The sequence below is a fragment of the Bombus vancouverensis genome, chromosome 11, assembly GCF_051014615.1.
Source record: "Bombus vancouverensis nearcticus chromosome 11, iyBomVanc1_principal, whole genome shotgun sequence".
NCBI classification, from domain to species: Eukaryota; Metazoa; Arthropoda; class Insecta; order Hymenoptera; family Apidae; genus Bombus; species Bombus vancouverensis.
Window position 1 is genome coordinate 10,585,233 of NC_134921.1, and position 18,207 is coordinate 10,603,439.

The 18,207-nt window shown below is 40.3% G+C and overlaps 1 protein-coding gene across 1 annotated transcript in view; it reads left to right on the forward strand.

Annotated features, from left to right (window-relative positions):
* Positions 1-851: 851 nt before the first annotated feature.
* The window catches only part of LOC117154831 (neo-calmodulin), an 85,040-nt gene continuing 67,684 nt past the window's right edge, over positions 852-18,207 (forward strand). Inside the window, exon 1 of the mRNA XM_033330172.2 lies at positions 852-1,519. Within this exon, the coding sequence (XP_033186063.1) occupies positions 1,481-1,519 (39 nt within the window). The 5' untranslated portion in view covers positions 852-1,480. The remainder of the gene's footprint in view (positions 1,520-18,207) is intronic.

The following is an 18,207-nucleotide window of genomic DNA, read 5'->3' on the forward strand; positions in this document are numbered from 1 at the left end:
CAATCAATATGATAGAAGGTTCAGTCGCTCGTCGATCGTCGAACGTATAACAACGTACGATCGTAAACGAGAAACGGATTCCTCGCAAGTCGAAACGAGAATCTAATACGAATAAATCCAAATTGTGCCGTATTCTTTCGTATTTCATTCTGAATCGCGATCGTTCTCTTTCCGAATACTTGCACGATTATTTCCGCAAGCTGTTCGTTATCTCTCAAATATAAATACATATAAAAGAGAAGGAACAAAGTCAATCGAAGGACTGGCCGTTTAAAGCAGTGTCGATAAAGCTTGGTCGTAAAGTTAGCAAGACGGTAAAAATGCTTGATAAATATTTAAAGAAGCGGTTGAGTATTAGCCGACCATGGACTCATCCTCTTAACCGTTTGCGCGCAATTGAAGCGAAAGAATAATTCCAAGGCTGCTCTTAAAGCATCGAACACGGACTTTCCCAAGGAAACGTGGCTTGTATCCTTCAAGAAAAACCTCGCACCATTAAGAAGTGAGCAAAGGGCAAGATATGAACTGTACGAACAGTTATGACACTCTTAGCAACGAGTATCCACATTAGAGAATATAAAACGGAGCACACGCGAGAAACCATGGAAAATCCTTGACAAGTCGGGAAAACAATCGAGGTAACAGGAAGGCGTAGTACATGGTCGGTCGTGGCGGCCTTGGAAATGCGACCTTGGCACTTCTCTGGTCTAGGCGTTCGTAAAGTAGGCGCGGCCCTGGGGTTCGCCGCTATGGCGTCGCGACGAGCGTGCGCGAGGAAGCGTCGAGCTGGTTTCCTCGCTCCACCACAGCTGCTCGGAGACCAGCTAGACGGGACAGCCGGTCAGACGCAACTCAGGCCAGAGCCGCGTCAACGTCCTTCCGTGTACATCTTTCGACGTCTACCCGACGTCCTCTTGTCATCGCGTTTCTTCTCTATATACGTTTCTCTTTTACTCGAATCTTCTTCGTCGTACGTATCGAAGAATCTCTGGAACGTTCCTCGACCAGAATAGATTTTCGTCAGAGTATCTCGCGGGCTGTACACGTAACTTTACCTAGACTAGCGACGAAAGATCGAGACCATCGGTTCGCGGAGAAGAATCGTTCCAGCTGTTCTCAGCTTTTCTGCGTCTCTCGAGGCCGGTCAGGTAGTTTCGTGCGCCCGCGCCTCCTCACTTATGCACGAACGTGCGTAACGGTATACCGAGTAACGAAACATCGGCGGGAAGGTCCAGCAACAACGCGCGACCACCTGTAGTTGTGGCCTCGAGCCACCCCTGACGGCTCTTCGGACGAGCCTCCTCCGTGTCTCCCCCACTCTACAACGGAACTCTCTCTGCGTCCTTGGTGCCCTGCGTAACTCGGAGGCAGGATTCATACCTGGATCTCACGTCGCCGAGGAAACCGACGACGAGCATCGCCATAGCTAACGCCAGCGTTCACACGTATCCCGCACACGCCTGCCAGGATTACCACCAAGATGAAGACGTCATCGTTCTCTCTGCGTGTCATGCGACGGGTAAGTAAATGTTACGCTTTCATTCATCATTTCTGTGTTTATCGTTCGAGACGGAAACGATCGTGACCGCCAATTCACAGTTGATATCCTGTCAGTTCTTCCAAGGCGTTCTCGAAGGTTCGAGTGTTTCGTCACTTTGTCTAGGATTTGGCTAAATTTTCTTTCTGAGTTGAATACGTAAAGGGTAAATAAATAAGTCTAAATAACGTTTCTCTGTCGTGATACACAACAGGGTTGAAATATAAGGGTGGAGTGCACAGAATACAAAGCGGAAGTTTTGGTTGCCGGTTCTCGACAGATTCCCATTTTTCGTATCTCTGAACGCGTATGACGTAGTATTATGAGAAATAAAACGTTCACTTTCGCTGAACCTGGTTTCAATCGCGAAATGGTTCGCTGAATCTTCCTGGTGTTCCGTTCGAGTGGGAGTATAGCAGGATAGGTTTTATTCCGTTGGTTTTATTTTCGAAAATACGAAGAGTGTCACGTTGATGAAATAGAGTGGCAGTTACCCGCGTGGATATCCTACCACCATATCGTAAATAATGTACTGGGCAAAAATTCGTGCCAGCATTGTACGCGTGAATTCGGTCGCGCGCAAATCCACCCGAGCTAACTGATTTATACGCTCGTAGCGACATTCCCGTTGCATATTCCATTCGGATGCATATTCAACCGTGATTCGTATTACCGATGCATCGGTATAGTTCGACACGAAACTCGGGACACGAGAATCCCGAAGAATCATCCTTCGAGTTTGTCCTGCAAGCGGATACGAATTGAACGCGACACGAACGGAATTCCAAGATAGGAAATTACTTGTAGCATCTACGCCGTGTCTTACGTAATGTTACTTGGCAATCAATTATCCTTGAAACGTCTGATATTACGAGGAATATTATTTCGAAATAGAAGCGCCCAGCATCGATACTGTGCGTGTTAATTGATGCAGCGAACGCCGCGAAATTGAATTGGTTTTACGTGAAACGCATGGCATAGACTGTATAGAGTCACAGAGTATTATAGAGAAAGGAGAGATGGTTACAGTGATCCACGAAAGTATTTGAATATTCACGATAGAAAACTTTTACGTACATGCTGTACGGTTTTTGCATAATAGGTTTTGAAATTTCATTAGCAGTATAACGAAACACGATGTTGTGATTATGTCGGTTCTAAAATGTATAGAAGCTAGAAAATGTATAGTAGCTACATCGTCGGCTAAGCTAAACTAAGCTCTTGTAACCTGTACATACGTCTTTAGATTGATTTCAAACTTTATAATGGAATCGCGATAGTCGACTCTGTTATAGTCGCAGCGTTGATGAAATTTCAAAATGTTTTGTACGACACATATAATATGTTCATATAATATGTTCATATAATATGTAAAAGGTTTTTGCAAGCGCTGGAATACTTTCGTTTGCCGTACGTTTTATTGTCGTAAATCGTGAATTCAACCTGTAGAATCCTGCTTTGTTTCGATGTTGAAAGGAAATCTCATCGACATATGGTAGAACTTCGTTTATCTGAACAAAATTTTAGTCAATATCCGATTAACTTTTGCTCGTTCGATTCATTTATCCGAGCCTGGTTAACAAAACATTGCAGGTAGTTGGAATAATTGCTGAGCTCCAATTATACAAATTGTTTGTCCCCTAACAAGTTTAGATAAATGGAGCTCTACTGTATCGTGTATCATCAGATGTAACAGTCATTCGGTACAGTCTGTATCACTGTTGTTACAAACGGCGAATATTTTATTGTATAGGAAGTAATCCATTATGGTTCAATGTTGCATTAACGCAATGTTCCATTTATAGTTTTATTCAACCCGTTGCAATTAATTACCAAATCCCGTTTTTTAAAATTGTGACTGTGAAAGATATTTGAAAGATTCGCTTAATATTTTTTTCTTCGCTGTTTCGTGACGCAGATTTCATAATCTTTTAATCAAAAGAATTTAAAGAAATTCAAATATTTATATCATTATAACCATTGTTTAGTTCTTAATGGATTATCAAAGAACCGATTGAGAAGTTATCTATGCGATAATTAAGTTAACACTAGAACTACTAAATCTTTTTTAAAAAAATTACTCGCAACGTACAGATATTGTTGATACTATTAATGTTTATGTTTATTGAGACGGAATCATGATTACATAAAAATAAGTCATTTAGTCCTTTTATCATATCGATTCAATTTTAATTAACTATGTAGGATATATTTAGGTATAAGTTGAAGGTAGATAATCGTTATGTGAAAAAATAAAATCACCCATATAACCGAGCAGAATGATTATGCGTAAATGTGACCTAGAAAGTAATACAGAGAAAATATCTGCATAATTAACCCAGCCGAAAGTTAATTCGCGATTCAATTATTTTCCAAGAAATACGTGAAATAAAATGGAACATCTTGGTGAGATTTCTCGGCGGAATTGCACTTGGTAATCCTGTCCCTAAAAGAAGGAAGCTTCGCTTCATTGGATTTAGATCTTTTTCTGAGAAATTCTGTCTCCAGGATAGACAATTAAATTGGAAAACGCAGTAACGTAATACGATGGGAGTAAATTCGACGTGACGGCTCGAAATTCGACTTGTAATAACTTTCTACTGTTGTAATCTTGCTCCCTTTAATAACCACGATCTCGCATCTAGATTCTCAAATCGAGATTGAGATTAAAACGTGATCTCCGTTCAAATGGAAGGTCGTTCGTTGCAACGTCTCTTAGTTAATAATTTTTCCTCTACAGCGCGATAAACCGGAATACTTTTGGCAAATTAGCATTCTTTTGGGTCAAGTCGACAAAAAAGAAAAAATAGAAGAGAAAAACTCGTTTAGCCGATCCCTTTGTTCGTAAGAACGAACGATCGATAACAGAAAGAGGAAGGACGTGTTAAACGTTTCTTTCGTCTTCGATTTCACGAGTTGCGTTTCGTTTGCTTTCCAAAAGCCGAATCCTCGAGCGCCAGTATTATCCAGATATTTTCTACAGAGGACCGTTTTTCCCACCTGACGCATATAAAATACAAAGAGAGTTCACGAACGTCCGCAAAACTTCGTTTCATTTCATCCCAGCCCCTTTGAGTCGTGGTAGAATACAAAGAGCTATTTTCCAGGCATAGTACAAACAATCCAAAATTCAGAGGAACTTCTTCCCCACGAGCCTTTTTCCGCCTGGCTTTTTATAGAAATGCTTAGGAGGCCATATAGCTCGCCGAGCAGTTTCAGTCCATTTGGAAAAATGTCGCCTACGTGAATCGAATCTCAGGGACAATCATGAAATTACTGGCAGAAGTAGATACATTAACGGTCGAAAGTATGTCACGAGTAAATTGCGGATTCATTTGCATATATTAGAAAAAGGTGCAGAAATGCATAGAAAGCGTATATAGTATGCAAAAATATGGGGAACATCCATTGTTTGATAAAAAAATATTTGAGTAAGTCACTGTATATCTGTTGATTTCGTAAGAGAATAATAAATGATGCGTTCGATCCACTGGTGTGCTAATTGGATTATGATGTGATTTAATTACGTAATTTACTTACATTGTTCTTCAACTAGTAAATCGATTACCTTGTAATTACGTAAATTACGTTGTAATTGATGCAGAGTAAACGTAAGTTACGTTGTAAGTTCAATTGCGATTACGAGTCGTCTTGCAATTTAATCGAATGGTGAAGCTGAATTACGAATTACAATATAATTGAATACGATGTAACTGAATTACTTTGTAATTATAATTCATCGAATAATCCAATTGTAATTCTATACGACTTTGCTTTGATCATTAGCTTCTCAGAAATTCATATATCTTAGCGATGTTCGCGTATTGTATATCTACAATATATCAATTTATCAATCAACCAAAGTATTCATGTAATTATGAACAGCAATATGCGCGATTCCATTCCGATATTTTTATTTTTCCATTCCACTTATAACTTATTCCACGAATGCACGTTTACGTTTCCCATGGAAATCGTAGAAAACTGGCATCTCCGAGGAAACGACTATCGCGAAGATTCGATAAAATTCGTTTGCCATCTTTCGTGGTCTTCTGTCTCTAGCGAGACAACAAGAAACTGGTCTTAGAAGTTTTCTCATCTCCTCGTGAAAACAGTATACTCGTCCTTGGTGAGATCTAGCGTTTCTCGTGATCCTTGCTTGTCCCGGTTATGACAGTTCTTCTCCATGCAATTGCCCTGGTACGACTTTCCAATCGTCGATTCACTGCGCTACGAAATCTGCTTTTCGTTAGTCTGACCAGAACAGGCTAGTTCCACTGTTCCTCGTACGCTTTGGCAAACGTGTGCGCGCAAGTGCACCGTGTACACGGTTAAATTAGTTTCAAGAGCGCGGAGTTGAACATCGATGGTCACGAGTGTCGGGTTCGCTGAATATATTGCGACTTTATTCCGCAAAAGGCCAGACACCTTGAAAACGCTCGTTTAATCGCGCGTAGAGTGGAAAATTGAGACTAATTTTCAACGTCGCCAGCAACGGGTAGTTTTTAAACGGCTACGAGTAATTTCATTTCCTCTTTGACGACGTGGCTACGACAAGGTTGACACAGCCGTGTTTGTTTCTCCTGTCAACCGCTTCGCCACTGTTCACGGATAATGTTATATTGACCTTCTATAGCCGTGCAACATCATGCAATTAAAGAGGAAATTAATTGACCTCGGTATGCATCTGTGGAAAGTGCTTATTGCAGAAATAATATGAAAATGTATCGTCAATTAGTTTCCCATTGATTAATCGTGAAGGAACTTATATACACAGCCGTTAATTGGTATTAAAACACTTTAATCGATTTATAGTAATTGTATTTGAATTTCACCGAAGTGTACTAATTAATGATGAATTCATAATTCGCTGAATCAACAGGCTATACATTCACATTACCTATTTAACGCTAGAACTGTTCAAAGTAGATGAAACGACCAGTTTCTAATCTTCCATAGAACTTTTACAAATTTACAACAGCTCAGTTTCAGACACTCGAATGATTTTTTTAAACATTCTATCACGCAGAATCGTCGTTTTCCTTAATATTCATCCAATTACAAGGCAACCTGTATAATTGACAGTACCTTTGTTATTGAACTATACCAAAAACATACAAGTCCCTACCAGTCTTCCATACTTTCAAACAAGATGTCCTTAAAAATTTTAATAATTAACAAACAACTCGAAACAACTTTGTCTCTTCTCGAATTAAAAGTGAAAAAGGTTCAAGAGTGAAACGTGACCACCGTACGGATGTCATACTCGCGCTCGAACTCGCACAGAACGCTAACACGCGTATATCAAACTGCGATAGTCAAACCGTGAATTCGCGTTCTGTCACGCAACTGCGTAATCGGATTGTCCAGGCTGTCGATCTTCGTTCCGGATTACTCTGTGCGATCGCCTGAATATAACCATTTACTAGCTATGGAAATGAGAACGTGACAGTACGGAAAGCCGGCACACTGGAAAAATTTCCCAAAGCTTTCCCCGACCTCCATTCCTTCTGTTTAACCGCTATTCACACGGCGCAGTGTTCGTGACTCGAATAACCACGACGAAACCGCTGAATTCAGCCTAGCTTGGTTTTCAGCGAAAACATCGGCCATTTCTAAACGCACGCGGTAAAATTGGAAAGGCGGATGGCGAATAAATACGAAGGGACTGAAGAGCCAGTAAATCTAGACTCGAAATCACCTTCTTTATCCCAGCGTGTTCGTATCGTCGGATATTTTCTTCGTTTTTGGGGAAAAGCCCCCCATAGCTCTCTGAGAATTCCCAGGAGCTTAAAGCGCCTTTCAGAGTCGTCCTTGCGATCAGTTTCCGCTCCAATCACGTTGCACACGTATCGAAAAAGAGGTATTACCATGTTCTATTTGACCAAACGATTTCGCAATACTAAACGCACGCTTATCAGCCAATGGTGTAGCAAAAGACTACCGTAAGCTTCTTCACGTGACAGTGGTTTTTATAGGAAGTATTGAAGTGATCACCACTTATAAGAAAACTCTACATCTGGTCTTTTTAGTTTTCTCAAACACTGAAGCCATCGACAGCGCGTAGACAAAAGACTGCGACGAAGGCAGACCATAAACAGTAGACAGGCGACGTTGGCTTCGGGATTTTTTAGTTATTGGATAAGACAGCTAGCGTGCGGATCTGGACCAGCTCAAATTGTATTCTTACTTATAATTACACTTCTATTTAAATATATTTTCTGCCTTACAATTTATCCACGAGTTTTCTCTGTTCGAATGTTTTCTCACATCGAATAACCTCAACAGAAAGAATATTTTACTTTGAAGTATTTGGAGAAATCGAAGATTTGCCATCTTATCTTGGCAAAGGTGACAGGAATCACTCTACATGTATATGAAATTCTTTTCACGATCGTTCGATCCACGCCATCGTTCCTCGTATTTTCCGCTATCGGTCGAGGCGATGAAAGTCGTGATCCTCGATGAAAAAGAGAACCAAAAATACCACTCGCGAGATATACCATAGGCTTCCATAAAGTTTCATGGAACGAGGGATCGTCTGTATAAAAGGAGTTTCTAATATTTGCCAAGCGGCTCTCTAGGGGTTTCGATTTGATCGACGACCGTCTACTTTTACTCGACACGGAGAAACGTAGCCATCGTTTTTATCTATAACCTTCTATTTCCTGAATGGTCGAAACGTTATTGCGTTTCGGAGAAACAATTTTACCGGACGAGATTTTACGAGAAAATTACCAGAAGCCATGTTTTGTTTTCGTGAAAGAATTCGTTATGACAAACGAGGGGAAAAGAGAGGATGTGAATGCTGTGTGGAAGCTTGAGCCACGTCGGTCCCCATTAAAACCGAAAACGTCGGTATTAAGAAATATTGCCCGTGCATCGTTAGGCTGCCACGACGCCCTTAAAACGTCACGTCGTCGTTGCTCGGGAAATCCTCCAGGATCGAAAGGTCAAAGGGCAGTATAATTGAGCCTCCGAAAAGCAAAGGACGATTGAACACGCGTATGCCGTTTCCTGTACGCCGCATAATTACCAATCGTCGATAGTCTATTACACTAATAAGCCTCGATATTCAATGGGACCATTTGCATCATTTATCGTGTGTTCGAAATGACTCGTGTTTATTGAATATATATTTGTAAGTTGCAGATACATTTTCAAACTAGTTTCCTAAACTTTACTAGCACAGTCGTGACATTACAATGCTAATGAAATTTTAAAATATTTTGTACAACCTGCATAGTAATATATACATGAAAGTTTTCGATGTTATGCGTTTAACTGTTTTAATAAGCCGTTGCACGCGTCGAGCATCAGACAAGCATCAGACAACACCGAATATCTGGAAAAAGACATCCCGTTGACAATTTATCTTTTCGCGTGGACACACCCGCAAATTGAATGGAAACGCTGTATTTCGCGCCAAATAAAATTTGCTATTTTTCGTCATATTAATTGAGCGAGATGGAATTACAGTGACGGGGCAATGGCTGCATTTCATAGGTTCAAAATAAATTCATAAAAAACCGACGCTGTTGATATCTCGGCCAGAAACGCACGCAACCGTACAAATATCATTTTGATTTTCCCCTCGTATGAAAAATAACGTTATTCCCGCGATGGAACGTGTTCGCGAGTTTAGAAATTGTTAATGATCTTATTTACTGTCTATCACTCCTGTGATCCTTTTTGTTACGTATCGTGCTCGGATATATGAAATAAATTCAATTAAATTTGACTAAATATCGCACGACTTCGATCGTCTTGTTTTACATTCAATTTATCCACCAATCTGTATGTATATATCTACGTAAAACTCCTTTTAAATCCAACATCCATCTTGTCCTTCGTAATTCACCTCTTCTCGGTAATAGGATTTCCTCGTTAAAGTAAACGTTCTAGTAGCTCGTTCAAACTATTGCTTCCTTTGTACGCGGAATCAGAACCACGCGTTTTCCTCTCGATTATAGGGTCCAGACAGCTTTATTCATCCATTTTGAAATAATATCAACACGGTAATATTAGCAGGGTCGTTTTATTCCTCGTTGATCGCGGCCATGATCCAAATGTTGCTTTCAAATAGTCGCGGATATATGCGTGGGGATTAAAACGTTGTCGAATCTGTTGTACTCGCGAGCGCGATTGCAGCAATAAATTGACGATAACGCGAATACTGGGTTAAATACGAGGGATCCAATAAACGTGGTCGTTGGAAACGACATCTAATTTTCGAACATCAAACGATAGAATGATTTCCAATGTTGGACACGCTGTCTCTAGCAAAGCTATAAATCGACACTTTATTCTTGTGGCTCAAGGATTATCACATCAACAGATCGTAAATCTTCGTACGATTTGTGCGTAGCTCTTTCATTTTTTGCATTCGCAAAACTGTTGTTATTATTATTATTTATTGTACTTTATCCCCAACTTGTAAATTGTGTGATGCCTTATATACAAATATATCCTAAAAAAAAATCGTGACAGTACAATTGGTATTCCGCGTGCGAAGGATTAACAGCATCCGCCGGGAATTCTCCTCAGGGCATGCAATTCGTTTCGCGTATTCTTTACCCTCGAGAACAAAATCCAATTCTTGGTGATACAGTGTAGGTGACTCTTTCATCCGAGACTCAATCAGCCCTGGATAGTTCGCACCAATTCATACATTTCCTTTTTCTTTTCTTTCTATTTGAAACTAGGAAGTCTAGATTCTAGCCATTTTCTTCTTCTTTGCCGATCGATGCTGATGGGATAACAGAAATTATCGTTGGGTGGCCTTTATCGAAGTGAAATTGAAGAGAAAGAAAGGTAATCGTTGTGCAGAGCTAAAAGCATCCTTGTATCGCCCGAAATGTATTCCATTATTCGAAGAACACTCAATCGCTGAGCGAATTCTGCGCGCGATGTAAAGAAAAATTGTGCTAAGAGACCCATGATAATCCCCGCTTATATCGTTAAAATTTAAACGTTGTACGTTGTACGTATTTGCATAAATAAAGAAACAAACAATTTAGATGTGCGTGATATTGATTGCGCGTATTGCTTGCTTAACTTTATCGATGTTTTAATACGTTGATATTCAGTGCGTAGGAAATTATTGTTTTCAGCTGGATTCTCGTTTCTCAGGTCTTCGATGAAACGATCTTGTCTTATTACGTACGCTATGTTTACTTTCTAAAGATGAATATTTGAATATTTCCTTATGAAGATTTATTAATTACTTAGACCTAGAAATTTACGAATCGGATAATTGGTCGGTGCCGAATAATAACTTTTCGTTCATTTTAATTCATCGAGTCGAGCTTTGATATTCTGAAAGCGCTGCTTTAATTAGCCACCGTACTAAATTTATCTGGACGAGCGTTTGGCCTTTGCAATCTCCATTTTCCGCGCTAACGATTTACAGAAAATGGCTAAAGCAACGCAATTCGCGTGTACACCGTTCGTTAAGCTTTGCAAATTTAGTAATACATATGAATTATAAAGTTTCTCCAAAAATACAAATTCGTAGTATATTTTGTTCAGTGATAGACAGAAGAATGGAGTGGAAGATTTAAACACTGCGGTTTGCGAGCGTGTATCGGGCATACACATCGCGACATGAAAAACATCTTGTCGCGCCAAGTCCATCTGCATTAGCGTAATTAGAGTAACAAATCTCGGAGACAAACTGAATTACGTGTTTCTTTTGGGATTTATCGACTGGAGCAGAAAAACATCGTCTTCGCGTAGTTTTAGATAGATTTCACTGAAATATGTTTACGAAGAATATTTTATTTTATATTTATATTTTATTATATTTAAAATAATATTATACTTCCACTATTGCTGTAAAGAACTTGGAGCAGTTCGGATATAGCATATAAGCTTTATACTTTGGTACAAAAATGTTGGAAGAATATTTTCTTTATTTCTATACAAAACTTGAATTAGTTTGCCCATAAAAACTTTTATGGGGTTCCATTTTTCTTGCGAATAAAAATACGAAAGAATGAGAGTAAAAACAGATGAAAGAAGAAGGAATATTGCTTATCGTTGCGTCTGATGATTTCAGAATTTTTACACAGCAAAACTGTACAGAATTGTACGCATAAGATTCTTGATCCATAATCTTCCAATATGTCGTACAATTTTGCATCAAATTTCCTTACTATACTTTCCTCCCCGACTGCCATCGATTAGCGTAGGATGGATTCACCCGGTTAGAAGATTTATAGATCAATTCCTGCGAAGATCCTTTGGGGAGTAGCGTGTTCACTCTCTCAATTCGCTAGCTGACCAGAGCCGAGAATTTCAGGGCTCCCAAACTGATAGTAGCAGTTAGTTACCAAGTATGTGCCCCTAATTAATCGATGTGTACCGTGAGGCTAGGGTGTTCATTAAATATGAACGTTTGTTGTCTCGACCTGTTCATGGGTAGAAACATCACAATAGCAGGTTTGTATACTAGCCAGGAGCCCTTGATACATGGTATGTTAATGGTTGTATGGGATCGATATCGTTGGACGCATACGACGTGTCTCCCGGGGATACGAGAGGCGAATAGATAACTCGGAGGACCAGCGAAAGAAAAAGTCAAAGGAAGAACTTGGCCTACGGCTATCGCTCTTTCACGTTGCAAAGAGCCGCGTTCATCCTGTATCTTGTGAATATTTTAAAGTTCACTGTTCATTGACACATTGGCTGTTTGTTATATATCTTCAAACAAAATACAATTCTAATTATGATACGTCATTCTCTTAAATTTTTGGGCGCAATTCTGCTCGTCATTATTCTCTATTATGGAATAAAGCTTTGTTTTTGAAAACTGTGTTTAGTAAATTTGACCAACTATCGGATTATTAATTCCATATTCTCTTATCACGCTTACAAATAATTTTTACCATCTTTACTGCGTGTTCTGAATTGTTGTATCATACGAACCACATATTTCTGTTTCTTTAAAATCAATAATTTGATTCCAAAATCCTGAAGCATTCCTCGATGAAACTTTCTTAACTTACGAGATTCGTGGCTACCCGATCAACACTGAAAGGGTGTGCAGAGCGCGGAAGTGGTAATACAGGCGCAATCGTCTTTTGAAATTACTCTCGCTTCATTCGATATCCTGACCGGATATCAATTTTTCCAACGATCGAGTTTAATTTCCGCCTTTCTATTCACTGGATTTATAGGAACTTGGAGGTGACCAGAAGCTGCATCACAACAGCCTCCGTCATTTCGCATTTAAATTACCGCGTGTTTTAATACCGGTCGCCTCTGTTGTACGCGTTTCGAAGCGTATTTGCATGCAACGTCGATATACACAAGCGAAAGGTGCAGTGTTATCGCGGCACGTGTGGCTTCGACCAGCAAAGGTTCCAGATTAATATTCATTGGACGGTTTATTAAGAAAGAAATTGCTCTCGCGCACGGCTACACGTAAATTCAAAAATTATTCATACGATACTCGCGCTACGCTTTTCGTTCGTTTGAAGAAGCGAGATTCACGAGGCGGGTCAATGTTTCACAACTATAGGCGCGAGGAACAATTAAGCTTGTCACGTTCTCGCGTGGATACTAACCGTTTACCATTGTCAAGGTGTCAAGGTTTTCCTCCACTCATTTTTGAAACATTTCTCGCTTCTTTTTGAGCAAACCTTTATCTGTCTTTTAATTATGCACGCGTGCAAAGGAACGGCCTGTTCCTCGAGGATTTGTGGCGTTTACTGCAAGTTGCACACAGACTTACGGAAATGTGTCAAGAAGATTTTATAGTAAACGTAGGACGTGTCTCTTGCAAGATGATGGGTGCATGTGGGCTAAAATTGAAGCGAGGCCAGAGAGATTTTATAGTTCAAAAAAGTCGAATATCAGGTATAACACAATTCCACTGAGAGCTTCGTAAAAAGATTGGACGTTCAGCCTAACCTATACAGACACTTTACTTAACACAGTGATACAACAAAGAAATAAATAAAAACGTTATGCAACTGGGTATCGAGAGAATTAAAGAGAATTTCATCGCTGTTGCAATTCTACTGCAATAATCAACAGCCGCGGTGGTTCGCTGCGGTCAGGAACAAGGTGAAACAGGTCATCTCTTAATTAATCTCGTAATTAACCTTCGTTGATGACATGGATATATTTGCGTGTCTACAAAAATGGGCGGAACTCTAGCACTCGTGTATGAGTGCGTTGTACGTGGGAGAAAGATGAAGTTACCGCATGGAGCAAGCTTATGGGCTGCTAGTCTGGATATCTCAACGGAGAGAGCTTTGCGTGACTGCAGCGTTGGGCGAAAGATATTTCGAATAAGAAATAAAAAGATAACGAATAAAAAGATATCTGTTGTACGTTAATAACTCGTGAATAATTCGTCGTCGACGTTGTACGGGCCTGTTATTCTGTGCTCCTACATTCTGCACTCTTTTATTGCACTGGGTTGTTGGTATCGCTTTGTTGGCTTTCCACATTACGTTTGGAGGCACCTGTGCACTAGTGACAGTTCTCGTCCAATTGGCCGACATGGTCACGAGCTATTAAATATTTTATTCGCCGTTCTATTTCGTTTAAATTTTCTCTCTAGAAGCTCGCTTGTGTACGCTCGATTCTGTTGTCATCGCGACTCTTGTCTGACGGTGTATAATTACATCGTACGTTTTAATGTATTTTCAAGTTTCCGCCAGTGGCTATCATTTCCTTGCCGTATTCTTTCTTCCATTATGGCACCTCCCAAAAAGTTGTTATGCAAAGGCTACGTAACTTCTATCGTAAGTTCGGTTAACCGCTCTTCCTGTGGAATTTCATAGCACTCGGGTTCAATATTCCTGGTCCGCTGTTCTCGCCCACGGCAAGCAGACACGCTCCTCGATTACGGAGAACCGGCAACCACTGGCGCCTTCGCCTGACATTAACAAGGATCTGCTGAATAAAATCAGCGATATCGTCAATTCAAAATTGAAAATAATCGAAGATGATTTCATGATTATTCCGTCAAACATCGTGGTCCTAAACAACACTGCAGAATATTAACGCTAGGGAGAATAAGCTCGAGTCGAATACGAAGAACCTGGAAGAAAGTATCATGGATGAAATCGCGCAGAGGATTTGAAGATCGCGCAACCTGATCTTCTTCGATCTAGAAGAAAACACCTCGCAGTCGGACATGTCCCTTGTTAGAAATATTTTGGACCCCATTTTGCTCGGTTCCTACGACCCCGACGTTACCGTTAAACGTTTTGGCAGAAGTAGCTTCGATGGCAAAACCAAACCAGTTTGCGTTACGTTCAAATTGCCCGATGTATCGCTCTCGATCCTGAAGAACAAAAATAAATGTCAGAATCTCGCAAGATCAAACAACGTGGTTAAACAACGTGTCTTGCAACAATCGAAGATCTGTGCTACATAGTATGAACGATAATTCAAAGACGAGTAGTACATATATTCGTACTGTACGTAGTATTGGTTACGCATAATTAAAAAATTAGCGTACCACCAGAACGTTGAGAGATCCTCGCGTTAATTGTAATTCTCGCGTCGTCCGATTGCTCGTTCTCGCCAATCATGCGACGTTATTGTTCTTGTTGAGACATAGCTGCAAGTTGATATTTCATATGCGGAACCTGGTCTGATCGGATTCAGCGTTTACCGTCGCCATAGATTCAAGCTTTCAAGTAGTTCTTCGAGAGGCGGTAGTTCTGAGTAGCGTGTTATTGAGGTTGTTAACCTATATTCCGGTGACCATGAGTTTATACCGGGTGACTTCAACCTACCCTGTATTAAGTGGGCTGTAGTCAGATTCCACTTTTGAAAGCTGATTGCAATCAGAGAAGAATGCAGCATGATCGTTGGAATATTTGGTTGACAACCTGAGCCTCTGCGGCTTAATCCAGACGGACCACGTATTCAACTTTCTTGGTTCTTGCAATGTCAAATATTGTATTTATATACAAAATTTGTTTTATTCATTATTTTTTTGTCTGTATAAAATTATTCGTGAATAACGATTAAATTCCAGCAGTGTCTATTTCACACATGAATGCGAATGTCTGCGTCGCACTGATAGATGTATCGATGCGTGTAATCCTGAGTTTGGCAATATCGGCAACATCAGTTACATCAAAGGCGAGCTGAACATGTTTGAGAAACAGTTCCCTTCGAACTTTGGCACTTCCTTCCTGTTAGCGCTCCTTTCGAACAGTTTGATTTCGATCGGTATCGCTAATCGGCAGATTACGCTTACTACAGTACAACGAATGAACGAATAACGAATAAAGGATTAAGAAATTGCAAGCGAATTATGAATGAACGAGTAACGAATGAAATGCGATCGCTTATACGTTATTCGTATAAATAACTTGACTAATGTCCAATTCTGCGTGACTATATGTCCCTCGTGTATGCGGCCTAAAGTGCATCCCACCTGTTGCTAGGCCTATATCGCGCGATCTCTCACATTTTCAGCGTCCTACTCGAATCTTTGGCATTCCGCTGCTAACTGGCGCCGTGCTTTATTTCCGCCCACAGGGGATCGAATTATCCAGGTAAATGACCGTCCTTTTCCTCTGAATTCGCCGGTCAGGATCTCGTTTTATCGATGGGATGCTCGCTATACGAGGAAAAATTAATTTCGCGCCACGACACCTACTCCTACGGAACCACCGTGATTAATGACGCCACCTGTCTCGTTGGCTGTCTCCGCTAAAAAATGAAGCCAACCAGTGAATTTTTTCCCTATTCATTCTACCACTGCTTCAAATAATGGAGGATTCGAAACGAGAAATTCTTCAATGATACTTTATCTTTCTTTGATGCGACAAGTAGCGGGATACCTGCTGATCTTCGATCAAACGATAATCGAGCATAAGTTATTTGAAAAGTGATCGATCGATCAGAAATCAGCGAAAGATATGAACAGGCTGCGAACTAATGAAAACTCAGGGAATCCTGCATACGAGTGAAAAAGCATAATCGAAGCAAAGATTCGTTTTAACCGTTGAATATTTCAAACAGTATTCTACTTTGGATATTTTACACCCTTTTGTATAGCATATATATTTTTCTACGGTTATTTGGATTTCTCTAATTGTCTGACACTTATGAATAAAAATATACGTGGATAGAATTGAGACAATAATAGGAACAACAGGTACAAGTAGAATCGTACAGTCGCAGTCAGACGAAGCAAGAGGGTCAACCAAATCTTCAGACACAAACTTCTTTAACAGAGAGTTTGTTCCAACAGATATGGACGATAAAAATGAAACACGAAATAATATTTTATGGACTGTACCAATGGATTTGAGGATTTTCGTGCAAAATAATATAATCGCGCTGCGAGTATTGTTGATATTTTACTGCGAGTGTTATTCCGGTTATCGTTCGCTACCAGATTTTCAAGAAAACGAAAGCGGAACGTTTATGTTGTCAGAGCTTGTGCCAGTTTTACCGCTGGAGTGGTTATAAATTGATAGACTTAGAATTGTCGCGCTTCTTTAAATATACACGGAAGCTCTTTGGCGAAGTTAAACGTAATATTTGTTCTCTACTTTACTTCCCGCGAGCAACCAGCAAGATCCTCCAGTTTGCGATACCGCGACGTACTATTCTCGAAAAGAAAAAGAAGAGTGGAACGGAAATTACGTTCGTTCGAAACATTGCAAATTCCTCGGTAAATCTCGAAAAAGTTCCTATCTAGCGGCGATAATAAACGTCAGCCGACGGATTCGAAAGCTTTAAACGATGTTGCGAGCTAGTCGTGCATCGCTTCGTCGCGTATTTTTCAAACGAAAATTCACTGCTCGGATGTTTAAGAAACGGCGCGAAACGAACAGCGTAATTGCTGGAAATTACGTTGGAACACTCTCGGAAGTTCGCTCGCCGTGCAAGCACTCGAAAGGGCCACGAGGATTGGAAAAGATCATTAAGCGCATTAATTGCGCGGTCATTAGTCAAACGACGATGCTTCAATAGCGACTACGAATCGCGAAATGAAGCCAATTTCTCTCAAACAGTATACTTGGACAGTTTTATGTCGGCCGAAATGTTCCTGGGTGCAAATTGCCGAATTTTAGCGAAGTTTATTCATGACGTGGTACTCGTAAAAATATTTCACACGTATTTTTTCCCACGTGCCGACATTCATATTGAAACGACGCCCAAGGGATGGTTGGAAACATGTTTCACGGAATATTTCGCAAACCATTAGGTCTAGCAAAATACTTCAAATATAAAAGTTGCTTGCTTTCAAACAATTTCGTGAACATTCATAGATTCAACGATAAACGGCACAATTTGATAACCAACAATCTCATATAAGAATAATCTGACACATACCGTTTCTCGGAATTTCTTGACGTTCATTTTTTATCTAACTTTGTTTCCCTATTTTCATAAGAAATTTTATCAAAACCAATGAGCGATCCTGTATCCCCGGCTCCTTTATCCCAAGTTTGAAAGTCTCGAAGCAAAGGCTACGTAGCTCAATCTCATTTGCCGTCGTATTTGTAATGAAGTTTCAGCGAGTTATCAAGCTACCATAGCAAGAAACCCAGGGCATCGAGCGGTTGCTAGGGGAACCAGTCACACGTGTCGGCGACTGACGGAAGCTGAGTAACTTGACACGCGTACAGACATTTGTTTCCTTTCCCTTGAAAAGTTTGCCACGGTGAAAGTCATCAAGG